Source organism: Thunnus maccoyii, chromosome 1 (genome assembly GCF_910596095.1).
Source record: "Thunnus maccoyii chromosome 1, fThuMac1.1, whole genome shotgun sequence".
NCBI lineage: Eukaryota > Metazoa > Chordata > Actinopteri > Scombriformes > Scombridae > Thunnus > Thunnus maccoyii.
Window position 1 is genome coordinate 7,120,690 of NC_056533.1, and position 17,352 is coordinate 7,138,041.

General features: G+C 37.3%; 1 protein-coding gene across 4 annotated transcripts; it reads left to right on the plus strand.

Moving 5' to 3' along the window:
• Positions 1–721: 721 nt before the first annotated feature.
• LOC121897390 (adhesion G-protein coupled receptor G5-like) lies at positions 722–14,003 on the plus strand. 4 transcript variants are annotated; one of them, XM_042411821.1, is made up of 16 exons: positions 722–809; positions 1,231–1,377; positions 2,106–4,044; positions 6,312–6,424; positions 6,510–6,585; positions 6,753–6,894; positions 7,661–7,780; positions 8,924–9,040; positions 9,211–9,256; positions 9,403–9,497; positions 10,461–10,576; positions 10,916–11,184; positions 11,576–11,672; positions 11,829–11,958; positions 12,322–12,478; positions 13,264–14,003. In XM_042411821.1, the coding sequence occupies exons 4-16, from the start codon at positions 6,313–6,315 to the stop codon at positions 13,356–13,358; spliced, it is 1,572 nt and encodes a 523-aa protein (XP_042267755.1). In that variant the 5' UTR covers positions 722–809; positions 1,231–1,377; positions 2,106–4,044; position 6,312; the 3' UTR covers positions 13,359–14,003. The 4 variants fall into 4 exon arrangements, with proteins under 4 accessions (XP_042267755.1, XP_042267766.1, XP_042267782.1 ...); XM_042411832.1 differs by having other exon boundaries at positions 6,510–6,578; positions 6,833–6,894; XM_042411848.1 differs by lacking the exons at positions 722–809; positions 1,231–1,377; positions 2,106–4,044 and having other exon boundaries at positions 6,334–6,424; positions 6,833–6,894.
• Positions 14,004–17,352: the final 3,349 nt, after the last annotated feature.

Sequence of the window (17,352 nt, forward strand, 5' to 3'; positions counted from 1 at the left end):
ACAACTTGCATCCTGGAAGAGAGAGCTCCATTTTCAGATTTACAGCCAGAGCCCCTTTACAAACAGACCCTCCATAAATGTCGGTGAGTTGTCCTCACTCATATGTGAGCCTGTGGGTCCAAACAGCTTTCCCCTTGTAGTTTTTCTGCTCCGTTGACAGGCCGTCTCACCTACCTATCTTTATGTACTGTGCTCTGTTGTCTGTACCCACCAGAGATAAAATGTCTCATTTAATCAACTTCAAAGTCGCTCCTTAATTAGCCACCTTGAAATTGCACTTTACAACGTTTTCAGCAGTGTCCACTATAAGCATCTACCGCAGAAACCCACTAGTGAAGCATTTACTGCTCACATGTTCAAATCCAGTGGATTAATAATCGGCTCTCTGAATAATAATGCCCAATGAAGTGCAGTTAAATTTACCCTGAGAAAGTTACAAACTGCAAACAAATCATAAGCACAAAGTTCACCGCACTTGACCGAGTCCTTCAGCAGTCGCTTCAAGCAGTGTCGTAGCTGAAAGATCGCGACCTCTCTTGTCAAAATTATATTTGACGTTTTTCTTTTTTTTTTTTAGCCCTTTAAATCCAGTTTCTCCCTTTTCCCGGCGGAAATCTTCTCGGAAGCCGACACTTAGCTACTTGCGATGGGTCCTGTCCTGAGTCAGTGTCTGTGCGTTGTCTCCCTACCGGAGCAGGACGGACAGTGATCGGCTGTTCGGGTGTTTCGGTGCCTAACGTGGACACATGCTACCGTCAAGTACCACAATGCGGTGAAAGATGTGTTCCGGTCCACACTCAAAATAAAAGGTGAGTTTTCTGATACGTCCTGACTGCAATCAAAACACGGCTAATGACTCAACCAATACACACAGTTGCTTTTCTTCTCCAATCAAAACCTGTGACATGTTCTCCCTCACAACAGTTTCTCTGTGTCCCTCACAAATATCAACAGCACATAAAATCAATCAATCAATCACTTCAATCAATTTTTATTTATATAGCGCCAAATCACAACAAAAGTCATCTCAAGTCACTTTTCACATAGAGCAGGTCAAGACCGTACTCTTTATAAAAGGCCCAAACAATGTATGTAATATGTTCTACCAGCAATGACAATCCAATCAACCTAAAAATGGCAAAGTCTCTAAAAAAGTCATCTAAAACTCTTAAAAGAGTAAAACTCTGCAAGCTACTAGTACATATACATGAATTTCATTTTATTTTGAAGGTACAGTTTCCGGCATCGTCCCTGTGTTCTGACATAAGGAGCTGACCACTACAATGAGGACGGAGCCAGGAGGTGGAAGTGGGGAGGGGAGGAGAAGGAGCAAACATGACCCTCCCCCCCTGTGTTTTATAGCTCCATCACAAAGAGGTGACAGACTACATCTCTCTCTCTCTCTCTCTCTCTCTCTCTCTCTCTCTCTCTCTCTCTCTCTCTCTCTCACACACACACACACACACACACGCGCGCACACACACTCACGCACGCTAATAATCTGAATATAACTGGAAAGCAATGGTAAGACACTATGTGAGATAAGGTGACCATAAACTCACTATTCATTAACCCAGAATGAGATTGTTATTACTGTAAGTTTCATTCAGCCACACACACATGCACACACACACACACACACACACACACACGCGCGCAAATAATCTGAATATAACTGGTAAGCAATGGTAAGACACTATGTGAGATAAGGTGACCATAAACTCACTATTCATTAACCCAGAATGAGATTGTAATTACTGTGAGTTTCATTCCGCCACACACACATGCACATACACACCGCACACACACATGCAGGCACACACACACACACGCGCGCGCGCAAATAATCTGAATATAACTGGAAAGCACTGATAAGACACTATGTGAGATAAGGTGACCATAAACTCACTATTCATTAACCCAGTGTAAGATTTTTATTACTGTAAGTTTCATTCATTGCTTACACTCTTATCTTTCCAGTTGCATCTATTGTACGTCTGTTCACTTCCATTATTCGCAATGTGTATAAGCAATAAGTGTATTAAGTGCATCATATTTTTTTGCATATTAGGTAATTTTTTGTGTGTTTGTTTGTTTTTGGCTAGGTCAGGGGGAAGCACCTGTCGTCACCGCGGACAGCAGAGATTGGTCGTACTTCCTTAGATAATCCTTCTCAGTTCCTCTGTCTCTGTGTGATGAAGACTGCCTAGAGACATGTCTATAGATCCCTATCAGCTCACTGATCTTTGTAGCCTGAGGTCACTACAAGGGAAGTGGTGCTATTGTCTAATGATCATCCACAAAGGTTGCTGGTAAAACCTCCCTACAGCACTTCTGCTAAATATTTGTGCATCAGTGCATGTTGTAAATTCTCACGTCTCGCAGCTTGTGTCTTAGATCTACAAATAAAAACACAAGAAGGTTTAACATTTTAAAGCAATTCTATGTGTGATCAAGGCAAAAAGCGGCAGTAGATCAGATCATTTTGCTAAACGTAGGACTTTTACAGCGTGGAAATCCCCATCCCAATAGTTTAGTAAGTAACCACCTTTGCTGACAATTTAAAATGCTACATTTAAAAAACAGAGCCAGGTTTTCCCACTCTGTCATAATGAGTAACAACACCTGCTGTGTGTGAGTCATTATGCTTCAGTGGGCACTTTGTATCCAGGTGAGCAGTGTATGAGAGTTCATCACCCCAGAGGCTAACATCCATCACCACTTGTCATCTCAACTGTCATGGCATCAACCAACCAAATACAGGGAAATCCCCCCGCTAACAGACCCCATCCTGACAAATGATTAAAAAAAAAAAAGATGTATTTCATTTTTATTCTTTAGTTGGTAAACTGAGGAAATAATAATGCTCACATTCATAAATCCACACACACCATCCCAGTCACAAGAGAATTTAAATCCTACATTATGTAAAGAAAATATAGATAATATATAAAAACAATGGCAGAAATAGCAAGAAAGATGCTAAAAAGTAGAAATAATAGATTATAGATAAATAATGATGATAAAGTTTAAAAGAGAGAAAGTAAGGATCAAGCTTTGTCTTTGTCTTGTCTTTATCCCGTGCTGACCACCTGGCACATAGGCCACCTGCACGCCTAGCTCGTAAACGTCCTGATGGATAAAGCATAATGTGTAGCACACACACATACACACACAGCCATGGGATTCCTGTACAGTGTCACAAGCTACAGGTGAGCCCATAAACACATATGAGTATTAGAATTAAACAGAAGTTCAAGTCAAATGGCTGCTGACTCAGGCATTTCATTTTTATTCTTAATTATCTTAAAAAATAAAAACAAGTTAATGGCACATGTGTGTGAGATTGATTAAGATATGTTGGGGGGAATTTGTTTTATTGAATTTCACAATAGAGAGATACAAAGTATGGGAGTAAGAAGTATATGACTTGCAATACAGATTCAGATAATCATGTGGAATGCAGATTTGTTGACCACGCTACGAGGAGATGCCATCCAAGTTTTTGCCCATTAATATGATTTAACAGTTACTGATTCTTCTCTGATTTGGTTTTGACTTTCATTCATGTAATAACAGAGTGGGGGGGAGGGGGAGGGGGGATCATATGTGCCTTGTTTTACTTGATTTTTTATGTGCTACTGCCCTCTGTAGGTAGGAGAAGTGACATACAGCTAAAAGATAATATACGGACCAATGACCTCTCATGAAATTTAGGTTAACCTGACTTCTAAACAAAACCACAATTTAGGACTTAATGTATAAAGAATGTATATGCAGTATCCAGCCAGTCTTTATCAATGATTTAATGTGAGTCCATGTTTACTTTAGGTTCAGTGGCACAGAGGAGTTACAGAAGGTATTTTTAGCTTTCTGTCTGTTTCTGCTTCCTCTTTTTACCTCACAATGTAATTTACATGTTTGTCTGTTTTTTTTTTTTCAACTTCCCGCAAAGCGTTATAATTTCAACAGCTTTCCTCACTGCTGTCACATTAGCTGTGCTCTCTATTCAGACTTTCTACACGGACTCAGAAACATACAGAGGTAGGCTACGTTTTGCTTCTGGTCAGAGCCACTTTGTTTCGCTATCTATATTGATGCTGATATAAGACCTGTGAAGTATCTATTGCTTATTTAAATAAGTCTACAGACGTGACTTGTGTAAATATACTTGCTGTTGTCTTGAGATTCATAAATGTTTCTCTGTGTGAGTGTGTAAGGCTTGAATGTTTTACACACATTTTAATACGAGTAACAGTAATAAATAAAACTTTTATACAAAAAGATGCAAAACAATGTACTTCACAGAAGACAAAAATACACATACAAAGATAGATGCAAAAATAGGAACATTAAAAACAACACAGAGATAATCTTTAAGCTATTCAATCACCAATTTCTGAAATTAAATTTACAAAACTGTTGACAGGGCTGATGTCACCAGTTGAAGCAGAATAGAGCTACGTGCTGTCTGCACAGTAGTGGAAACATATTTCATTATTTGTGGATATTAGAACCTAATGGCAGCATGTACAGGCAGAAAAGAATGGGGCCCCAGGACTGAACCTCACACCACACGGAACATTTACTCTTTCTGAACATAACTCCCCAAAGGAAACAATGTAGTCCAGATTGAATTATTTTCACATAGAGATATACTGTAGTGTTGGAGCCCCTAAAGTCAGACAGCTGAAGATGAACCAGTTTCTTAAGCATTTTGCTCAAAACCACGGAGCTGGAAAAATTAAAGTCATTAATGTTTCTGGCATTTGGAGTGCTTTTCTTCAAAAGAGGCCATAGCAAAGCAGACTGTAGAGAGAGGATGATAATGTACACTACTGTAGTTCTGCTGACAAGCACTCAAAGACTGCCATAACAGACGGGTTTCTTAAAATAAAGTGCCCAAATAAACATTGCAATAGGTTTTTCTTGCCATAATTATTCCTCCTCTTCATACTGGCCATTAGAAGATCCCTTTATGCACTCAACAATGTAAGTGATGGGGGCCAAAATCCACAAGCCTCCCTCTGTACAAAAATGTATTTAAAGGTTTATCTGAAGCAAATATGAAGTGCCAGCCATCCAAATGAGTCAAATCTAGTAGATATCTTTCGACATTACAGTCTTTTTAGTGCCAAAGTCCCTCCTTTTGTTACTATACTTCCATCACAGCTCAACACGGAAACACTGAATGAGGAAACACAAAGAGGTAATTTGATGCTAAAAAGACTGTAAATGTGGCAGATATCCACTTGATATGACTAACTCAGACTGCTGGAGCCTCATATAAGCTTCAGATCAACTTTTTAAATGCATCTTTTTACATAATGACTACTATGGCATGAGGTCATGGCCTGTGGATTTTGGCCCCCATCACTAACATTGAAAGTGCATTTGAAGGGGATCTTTTAATAGCCAGTATGAACAGGAGGAATGATTACAGTGATGAAAACCTCTTTCAGTCTTCATATGAGCATCTGACTGTTGTTTTAAGACAGACTTGAAAAATTGTGAACCTATATCTTTTGAGAAAGCTGCTATGGCATGAGGTCAAGGGCACATGTAGTAGACTTAAGAGAATATGCTACTCTGTTTAGCAAATCAACATCAACTACATTACAACAAATACTTTTTTTTTTTTTTAAATTAACGCAGGATTCCTGTGAAATATAGATATAAAGTAATCTGCCGCGTTAGAGTTAAGAAAATGGTGTCTGTTTCCTTTCCTGGTTACTATCAGAAAGTAATGACACACAGAAGAATATGCAAAAAAGAACAGCATCAGCGCAAGAGTTGTGGATCGCCTATGTGCTCAGTCTACTAATAGAAACATTGAGAAGCTGATTGAAGTCTGTAGAATATGAAAGCTAAAGCAGTCCCAGAGTCACAGAATCTGTCGCACCATCAACATCAACATGAACAAAATCACCCAGTTTTAGAATTCTGTCATAACACTGCAGTGAATGGTTGATAAAAGCTCTGAATACAAAGAATACAGGGCTGTGCTCGAGGGACATGTATGTAGACTATAATAGCAACACTAGGATTACTTCTCACTGAAACAGCATGATATCAATAGAGGAGAAACTACCAAATGTCAGTGCTTTATGATTAAGGAAAGAAAGAACTCCCTCACTCTGACTCGCTTACTGCTGGAATATTTTATTAGCTTACAACGATTTAGTCTGTTTGACCTTCATCACTTAAGATCCAGTGTCTAATCAGATTAAATGTCTATTTCTCTGCCATTCAATAAAAAAATGTTTTTTTGCTCTAAATGAATTCTCTGTATGTGTGGTGACATTAAACAGGATGAAGTGGTGGTTCCTCTGCTGGCTGATCCTGTCTTTGGTGTCTCAGACCCTTGAAAATAATCAAGAGCTTTGTTCTACGATATTTGAGAACTGCAATTGTGAACGCCCAAGTGAGGGACATTAATGTGCATTTTTTTGGAATTATGCTATTTGTGTCTATCTTAAAAATCAGTAAATCTTTAATTTATTATACAGGTGTTCAAGATACTGAGTCTTGCATGAGAGATGCAACGGACATTTTGGAACAAGGGGACGTCAACAAAAGTATCGAGTAAACATTTTAAAGATGCTATATACAATAAAACACCTTTTATATCTGTTGCGATATTTATGATCTGATGAAATTTTAAGTTAAGGCATTGTGTGGCACAGGATTTATGATCAGGAAAACGACAGCACACAGATGTATGTTAATACTTTCTTGTCTTTTCCCACAAGAGCCATGGAATCGTTCGAAAAGGTTATAGAGAAAACAGAGTTGCATGAGACTACATCCATATCCGTCAATCTTTTTACAGCTGTCCTCTACAAACCCACAGACAGGTTCAACGGTCTCAACATTTATGCCAATGAGACTAAGGTAAGGCTATATTTAAAGCCTCCATCCTTTAAAAAAATTGTTTTGCTCATTGTTACTTTACTTAGATGTTTGAGCTTCACTGTGCAGAATGATGTATGTGCAGAGTTTGACAGTAAAATACTGTTTTCATATTCATCTACTAAAGAGCAAAAGTTAATTTGTACCGACCTTAAATCTGACTTTAAGATGTGCACCTACAAGCAGGATTTGGTGACATCACAACTAGATTAGAATCATGGTCGGGTATTCAACTAACACAAGTGTGATGTGGAAACTTGAAGCCTCCAGTGTACATACTCTGAAAACTGTGAAATGCAGGCTGGCAGGACAATGCTATATGAACAAGATATCTTCCTCAAATATACATTTTTTTGGAGTGGTTGAGTATATCTGAAGTATTGAATGCTCTCATGTAGAATCACCAACATTATTTTTACACCAATAACTAATCATTACCAGGACTACACAACTACTACACAATTACATCATATTACTTTTCATACTAAATAGTTGTATGTGCGACCCTTCCACAGGGAGGTTGTCAGAGGTAAGTGTCAGCTGTAGAACAGTGACTTCTGCTTATACTTCTGCAAGCTGAATCTTTGAACCCAGACCTTCTGACTGCAACCTTGTTTGCAAATTCAAATTCTTTACCCAATGTTGATGTGCGATGCAAATGTAGCTGTGAGAGTTGCGTCATTCTATGACGAATATTTACATGCAATCGTTCACTTCCTGTTTTTGGCTCTGTGTCTCTGATATATAGGCACTGACAGAGACGGCTGTCACCAACAGCACAGTGAGTGTTCAGCTGCCGAGTGAGTTGGACATTAAATCACGCAACACGGTTGTGTTCTGCATGATTACCTGCCATGAAAAAATGGGGGTCAGTGACTACACTTTTTTAAATGTAAAATAGAGTAGAAAAAATAATCTGAGGGCTACAGTCTATATATATAAATTCTACATTTACGAAGTTTATACATTTTGAGATTTTGTTGACATTGTCAGAGAGGTGATAATTCTACTTTGTTTAGTGGTGGTGGGTGGTGGTGGTGTACTGGAGTGCGTTATATTGAATTGTGTTCCTAATATTTTGTCCACTCGATTAACATACATGAGGGAGGCAAAATATTAGGAACACAATTCAATATAATGCACTCTAGTTCACCACCACCACTAAACAAAGTAGAATTATCACCTTCCTGACAATGTCAACAACATCTGAAGATGTATAAGCTTCTTAAATGTAGAATTTATAGCAGAGCTGTTGTATTGGATTGCATTAGATTGCACAGGTGTTCCTAATTAAGTGGCCAGTGACTGTTTATATATATTCATTTTGTACTGTATCCCATCTGCATGATTTAGGTCCAATTAGGATTCATAAAAAATCTTTAGATTTTTTTAAATTCACACATTTTAAATTCCTCATTTCATAGACATCCACTTTTTTTCACGCTCATATAAAAGTTTTTGATAATTGGGTTAAACAGCAATTTATTTGAAAGCTGCCTGATCTCTTGAGTTAAACTGCACACACAATCAAGCTAGTGAGTAAAATATTATCATAACAAACAGGAGTAATGGCCAAAATGTATATGTTTACATTACTGCTGCCTATTTTCAAATCATACTTACAGGCACCCATTGGTTTCCATTCATTTTAGTATAATGTGAATACCATTGTGCACATTGTGTTATTTATTTTTGTCAAAGAACCATTTTAGGTGTATCATATTATTACAGTTACAAGCAGGGACCATTTTAAACCAAAATGGTCGATTACTGAGACAAATTAATTTGTAGTATGGGTACGTCGATAAACTACAACAACAATTTAATAAAATGCCAAAACATGCATTGGACAGCTCCTGTAAGATTGGTGCTATCTGGCAGTCTAAGAGAAGCACTGGATGGCTTTTTCCTTAATCACAGTCAAGATACTTCAAGTAATGACAACATTTTACCTAATAATTGTCTTGGATAAATTGTCAAACTAATGGATTGAATGTGTGTTATACTGTAGGGCAAAAAGGGTAAGCTGTATGAGGGGAGACTGGTTGGCCTGAGTGTGCGGGAGAAGAATATTTCGGGACTACACGAGCGTGTCAACATCACCATGAATCTTACTGCGGGTGTAAACGTAACTAAAACTTCATTATACTTATCATTTGCTATAACCTTACCTTCTGTAACCTTGTGTTATCATCAACTCATACATAAATTTGTGTCTTTCGCACAGTTCATGTTAGTTAAAATCATGAAAATATGTCTATAAACTTGATGTAAACTTGGTATATTGCTGCATCACAGGAGACTGAAAAACCCATTTGTATGTTCCTTAATTTTTCAACAAAGGGTGAGTAACTAAATATCACATCTATGGAAATAATGCTGTATTTTTTGTGGTTTTGTGGTCTCTGCAAAGCAAGTTAATTCAAATATGATAGTAACATTTGTGTAATGGATCAACATGTACATCTGTTTTTTTGTCTGACTTATCAGACTACAGCGACTCTGGCTGCCGAACACTGTGGGAACGTGGTCAGAGTCACATCACCTGCTCCTGTAACCACCTCACATACTTTGCCGTGCTCCTGGTAGGAATGGCCTTTTTCATCATATGACGTTTAACTATAGAGAGATAATCACAGCAGAGTAGTTGGAAGCTTAGTGAGACTGCACATACAGTAGGAAAGCATCTGAAACTGTTTTATATGTTTCCATCCATGTAGGGCTGCAACTAAGAATTCATTTCATTATCAATTAATCTGTCGATTACTTTTTTAATTAACTGATAAATGTCAAAAAATAAAAATGCCAGAAAATAGTTACAAAATACCCATGACATTTTTTCTGACCAACAATTTAAAACCCAAATATATTCAGTTTACAGCGAAATACAACAGAGAACATCCCCAAATCCTCAAATTGGAAATTAGGGAATTCCGGGCAGTTTTGCTGCCTAAGCAATTATGAAAATAGTTTCCAGGTTATTTTCCTAAATAACTACAGTATACAGCCTATGACTGCCATGACTTGCCAAACATGACACAAATGTAAAATAAATAAATACAAGCCATACTGATTTCAAGTAAATGTACCAATATCCAAAATTTAAAAAAAAAAACTTACATAAAATTACAAACATATTATCAGCAAAATATTCTGGAATACTGAAGTAAAAGTATCAAAAGTAGAAGTAATCAGATGCACAAAGGTGTTTTGTTATTCTATTTATTCTATTATGGGATTATTATTACCAATCCTTAATATGTAAGAAGCAATTGAATGTTAAAGCCAGTGGAAGTGGAGCCAATTTTAGCTTCGGCATGTACTTTTAGGGAGCATGAATAAAATTGTATTTTAAAAGTCTCTTGTAAATCCTAATCAGTAGTTGTCAATACATACATTCCTTTACATTTAGTTGTCAGTATTGGAGTACCGTATTTCCTGAAATATAGTTGAGTAGAAGAAGTGTATAATATAAGTAGTATAAGTCACTAAATGTGATTATAGAAATGTGTTTATCAAGAGAAGAATCTTGTGTATTTCCTTCACAGGTTTCAGCTTCCACCTCACCTGCAGACAAGAAGGCCCTGGGCTACATCACTCTAATTGGTTGCAGCATTTCGCTCGTTGCCCTCGTCATCACCGTTGTGCTCTTCTTCTCAAAAAGGTTGTTTATTCATCCCTGGTGGATGGCACCCATCTCAGCTTTGTCCTTTATCCCTCCCTTGTTTGACTCTTTTCCACTATTTTCTTCTATATCCAGGTATTGCTTAATTTCTTTCTTTCTTTATGACTTTTATCACAATATTATTTCATGCAATTTCTTCTTCTTGAATATTATCCCTCCTTTTTTTCTCTTTCATCCATCCCTCCATCCTACCTCCAGTCTGTATGACCTTATTTTCAATAGAATACTTCTGTCCTTCCTTCTTTACTTCCTTGACATACCCATGAAATCTGCTCATTTTTAGCAAATAACACAGGCCAATTGTCCTCTGTCTGACAGAAAGGCCCGTTCAGATGTCTCTATGAAGGTCCACATCAACCTCGCCATTGCCCTGATCCTCCTCAACCTGCACTTCCTCCCCAGTAAAACAGTGGCAGCACTGTCTTCCAGTGGGTTTTGTCTTTACATGGCACTTTGCCTTCACTACTCCTTGTTGGCCACCTTCAGCTGGATGGCTGTGGAGGGCTTCCACCTCTACCTTCTCTTAGTCAGAGTCTTCAACATCTACGTACGGAAATATCTGCTCAAACTCAGCTTGGTGGGCTGGGGTGAGTAAAGTCACATCATTTGAATAAAGCAAATATGTAGAGAAGGTTTTTTACTTTGTATGTAGTAACTTCTGCAGCACTGTGGTCAAATATTTAGTCTCCCTAATTTATAGGGATGGGATATACAGAATATTAGACGCATCTCAGTATAATCTAAAAACACAAACTACAGCCTCCAAAAATGACCATAAAATAAATGATCACCTTTCTGAACCAGATTCAATAAAAACTGAACATCATAACCTTCATGAAGGTAGGATTTATTGCAGGTCTAGTTTATTAGGCTGCATTAGCTTTATAAACTGGCAAGTGAGTGTAAGCCTCAGTTGCTGAAGTTGTGACTGAACCCTTACATGAAAGGATCAATTCTTACCTCATCGTTGTGTTGTAGGTATTCCTGCAGTCATTGTGGCCCTGGTGGTCATCATAGACAGAGACGCTTATGGCCGTGTTCCTCTCGACTTCTCTGACCCCAACAGCACCAAAATGTAAGAGAGAGAAGGAACAAAAATTGCAAGCACATGCAAATAAGGCTAATAATTAACTGAGTGTTTCAATAAGTGTCTTGCATGTGCTGTATAAATATAACTATAAATATAACTTTTTAATTTATATTTGACTTCCCCCACTCCCTCTGTTTGTAGATGCTATATAGGCAATACCACAGTGAAGATGGTAACTACAGTGGGGGTGTACAGCTTGGTGTTTGTCTTTAACCTGATAATGTTAGTGGTGACAGTCAGACGTGTTGTCAGTCTTCGCCATCACAAAGAGGTACGGGCCAATCCTCACTCTTTGCACTTTGCTGTTCTTGTTTTGATGCACCTTCATGGTCACTGGATGTCATTCATGTCTTTTAAATTTGTTTAATATGTGCTCATTTAAATCATGGTTGTGCATACAGTCTGCATATGTGAACTACTGTCTCTCATGGAAAGCCCCCTAAAAAGTGATGCCATAATATTTATATTTATCATTTTAAATAAACTGGAAAAGATAAATGTGCTTCCACACAGCTGGAGTTTTCTAGACTCGTTGGTGAAGTTCACTGGGCAATGATCTGTGATGAAAAGCAGTTTTGGTGTTTCTGATTGTCTATGACCTGCTAATGTGTCGTACTGCACTATATTTTGCAAGTTTGGGCAGATTCAACGTGACAGAGCCAAGCGAGACATCTGCACCCTGCTGGGAGTCTCCGTTCTGCTTGGCATCACCTGGGGTCTGATCTTTTTCTCATTCGGCGACCTTACCACTCCTGGCCTCTACGCCTTCTCCATCCTGAACTCACTGCAAGGTCCGCACAGCCCGCTTCCTCATCTTCAACTCTATTCTGTGGTGATGTTACTGTGAACATGACAGAAAGGGTTATATGAGGCAAATCTGTAGAATACATTATGTTTAAAAATGAGGGGAGTATATTCATGTTACATTCAAGAAGATTCAGGATGTGGTACATGCTTGTGTTACTTCCATCACTACTGATAGACACACATAACAAGTCTTTGCATTACTACACATGTGTTTGCACAATTTAACTTGGCTAAGATAATAAATGGCCAAAGTCTCTGGACTTTTAAGCATAACATTAACAGTTGATGATACCAATCTCTGTTGCACAATAAGGTTACACTGCTGTCAGGAAAAACTACATTTAAGCCATTCTCAGTGGTGGATGAAACAAGTACTTTTACCTTAATACATTGTGTACATTTTGCTGCTAATACTTATTACTTACTTCTACTTAAGTGGGATTTTTCATACAGGGCTTTTATTTGTAATGGAGTATTTTTACATTCCTGTATTGGTACTTTTCCTAAGTAAAGAATCTGAATACTTCCTCCACCACTGGCCATTTCACACTACAAATAGTGCAAAAGAGTAAAACACATGCTTGTTTACACAGGATTTTTACCTGACTATTTGTACACTGATAAACAGTAAGCTGAGACAGTTAGAATGTAGCGTTGTCCTGTCTGTTTTGTTATTCATCAGAGGCATTTGCATGATTTGCATGACCATCTCCCCCCTTCTCCTCTCTTAACACTCTCCATCTCGTTTTCTTTCCTTTGACTCTCGCAGGTTTCTTCATCTTCCTGTGGTTCGTGATGTCTTTGAGAAAGACTGAATACCCAGCTTCTAAAACAAGCAGTGAAACACGTAACACCAACAGCTAAGCCTAACACACTAAGATATTTGGTGTGCACATGTGTGTGTGTGTCGGAGGGATTCATACTGGAATTATGTCACGTTTGGTGTTATTATTCACAATTACGATAGCGATGTAAAACACGCAGCAGGTAGTAATGTAATGTCACTCTAACATTAAAAGTTAACATTTTTAGTTATTTTGTTAAAGTTTTGTCATTACTATCATATCACACATCACATCTATGGGAAATTCTTTTACTTCAACCAGCATGCAAACTCCTGACAGCAAAGCAAGAACTGAGCAACAGTCATTATGGACAAATACAATATGCATGATTGTAACCCTAGTTGTTGGAGTATGTGAGGAGCTCTCTATGAGGGATATACAAGCATATACTCTCAGACCCTCAGGGATGGAGTGTGAAATAGGTTATCTAACTCTTCTAGGGAGAAGGTTGAAGCCTATCTCAGCATGAGGTGGATGAAAGTATATATGCAAACTCAAGTGTGTGAGACTAACAAGATAGTGATCAAACTTAAAGTGTCTCAATATTTGCAAGATTTGAAAAAAGTTACTTTAAAATTTAAAATTTTTATAAATACTGATTTGTGAAACTTTTTTCCCTAAGTGATCTATTTTGTAATATCTCAAATAAAATTTCTACCATGTATATATTTGATATTTTTTCAGTGCACCCTCTCTTACATGTCACTTTACATAAACAGTAACAAAGGGAGTATCTTTTGCATCTTTTAGTGGTTTTTCAAACCATGACGCTATTGCATATGATATCACATTTCTGTTGACATTTCTGGTTTACTGTGGCAGTGGAGTTTAGACTGTGACGTCAGTTCTCACCTTTTAAACAAGAAACAAACTCACCTAGATTAACTATGTTGACATGATAAAAAAATTTTTGCATAAAACAAATACTTCCAGCTGATGGAACACAGGAACGATTGTATTTTACTTTTAAGTTCCCAATTGTGAGGTTACTCAACCAGCACAGCTCAGGTTTGTCTGGTTCATCCTGTTCACTTCAGAGGTAAGAAGAGAAATTATTCATATCTATGGAGCACTATTGTAAGTATTTAAATGTATTTTCCTAAGTGAAAGCACTAAGCATAAAGAGTGCTACAAAGTACTGAAAAGGCTTACATTTTGCAAACATTTTTTTTAGAATTACTTGTCCAGGTCTAAAGTATGGAGTATTTTTGATCAATTAAGATCAAAGTTGAACATTTTAATTAGTTTTACAGATTTAGAAGAAAGCATCAAATTCCCCTTTTGGTGGAACTGTATTACATTATTTTGTCTATTTGGCCTACAATTTGGTGAAACTTAAAAAGCCATGGAAAGAATTTCAAGATTTTTACTGAATTTTGAATGTTAGATTGTTGCTGTAGTATTAGCATGAGGAAAACTGACCCCATATTTGTCAATATATCTTGGGAATGGACTATGCTGCTATGGCCATGGGGAGGCTAAGAAAAGAGAGATTATAACAAGAAAGGAAGAAAAAAAACTTCTTAACAAGTAACTTATTGTAGTATTGAATGTTACTTTTTTCTATATACAGGACAGGAAAACTTGCTATTACATCAATATTTGGGAATTAGGGAGACTCATTTTTACAAAACACTTCATGTTCAGAAAAAAAATGTGTATTATTGTAATCAACAGAGGCAGTCATATAAGTAGCTTTGTTCTCTAGTCTTGTTTATCCAGTCTCACATTTAAAAGGTATCCTCTTTGGATGTAAATTGATTTGCAACAGAAGTACACTGAATGCATGAGAACTAAAATGTCACTTTATTCTTGCTTTTTATTTATTCCATCAGTCACACATTCAGAGGATGTACAATGGTTCCCGTACTTCTGTTACTTCTGCTGCCTAATGCGATGGTCAACCATGGTATGAATTGAACTGGATGGTATTTTGTTCACCAAAAAAACAGCAATGCATCTATTCAAAATAGATATATTTTATGTATTTCTACCTATTTTTGCTATCTGCCTAGCCTATGCAGTTGAAAACAGCAGTGAAACATCACCCAGTGGGTCATCTAGCACAGCAGTGAGGTAGTCCTCTGTAACACAACAGATCAGGCTGAGAGCTGGTTCTGTGGAGTTCAAAAAAGACAAAAAATAAGAGCTTGTAACTTGTGCTGCATCATCTACATACAATAGATCACGGCCAAATCATTGTAGTTTTTGATCTCCAATATAACTCAGCATCTTTCAGGTTTTCCCCAATCATACAGATAAGATGATAATAGTTGTGTTATTTTGCTTTTGTGTCCTTCATAAGCTCCCCTGAAACTGAAAGACAACAGCCTCAGGTATTAAAGGATGGGTTCACAACTTTTCAAGTGTGTCTTTAAACAACAGTCAGGTGTCCATATGAACAGTGAAAGAGGTTTTCATCACTATAATCATTCCTCCTGTTCATACTAGCTGTTAAAAGATCCCCTTCAAATGTGCTTTCATTGTCAGGGGGCCAAAATCAACAGTCATGACCTCATGCCATAACAGTCATTATGTATAAAGATGCATTCAAAAAGTTGATCTAAAGCTTATATGAGGCTTCAGCAGTCTGAGTTAGTCATATCAAGTGGACATCTGCCACATTTACAGTCTTTTTAGCATCAAATTCCCTCTTCGTGTTTCCTGGGACAGTGTTTCACTGTTGAGCTGTGGTGCAAGTATAGTAACAAAAAGGGCCCCACACCGATACTGGATTTTTGGGGCCGATGCCAACGCTGATATTAGAGAGTAAAAAATTTTTATATATACATAGACACACATTTTTTGCAATGATCCCTCAAATGTGGTTATCAAACACTTGTGACAAAGATATGTAATGGAGGAAGGATATTTTACAGTTTAACAATAAACTTTATTGTTTAAAATGACATCAGTGCACTGAAGCAGTAAACTTTGCTGGGAATTTAATAATTATAAATAACTGCAAATAAAAAAAACACATAGAACAAAAACATATGTACATATATATTAAACTTGAGTTTATATATATATATATGTATAAATACACTTTGGCACTAAAAAGACTGTAATATTTAAAGATATCTACTGGATTTGACTTATTTGGATGGCTGAAGCTTCATATTAGCTTCAGATAAACTTTTAAATACACTGTTGCACAGAAGGAGGACTGTGGATTTTGTCCCACATCACTTACATTGTAAGTGCATTATGAAGGAATCTTCTAATGGTAAGTATGAACAGGAGGAATGATTATGGCAAGAAAAACCTATTTCAATGTTCATTTAGGCTCCTGACTGTGGTTTTAAGACAGACTTAAGAAATTGAGCCCATCCTTTAAGTTACTTTTTATTGAGAAATAACAAAAAATAACATCATAGATTTTGGTTGACTCTTTCAGAAACCAAATAGCACAGAGCTTCTAGTGCTCCAAAGTATTTCAAAGTACTGCATGTCAATTGGAAAACTATCACTGGAAGAATATCACTGAGGACAGGTCCGGTTACGTGAAATGCATGATGGGTATATATCCCTGTTCCTTTGACTGCACAGTCAGCAAGCAAGACATGGTTCAATGGATCATCTGTTTGCCTTGAAACTAAGACAAAAGATCCCAAGGTGTTGTGTATAGCTCACAACAAAGTAAGTACACTCTCTCTGGAGCATACAGCTGAATCTGTACATACAGGCCTCTAAAACTGGGCAGCACCACAGTATGCCCACCCTGTCTCCTCAAACAGGGCAGCTATATGTCTGCTTGCATTCAGGTGTAACAAGTGCTTTAATGTTGTAGTTGGTCAAGGTGGAGTTCATTTAAATGCTATATCTACAGCTGAGTAGTTTAATCAATAACAATGCACCATGTTTTATAAACTTATGTGTTTTATATGTAAAATCTCACTCTAAAATTACATAGAGTAACTATAGCTGACAAAAAGATGTAGTGGAGTAAAAAAATACAGCATTCCACTCTGAGATGTGGTGGAGTACAAGTATAAAGTATCTCAAAACTG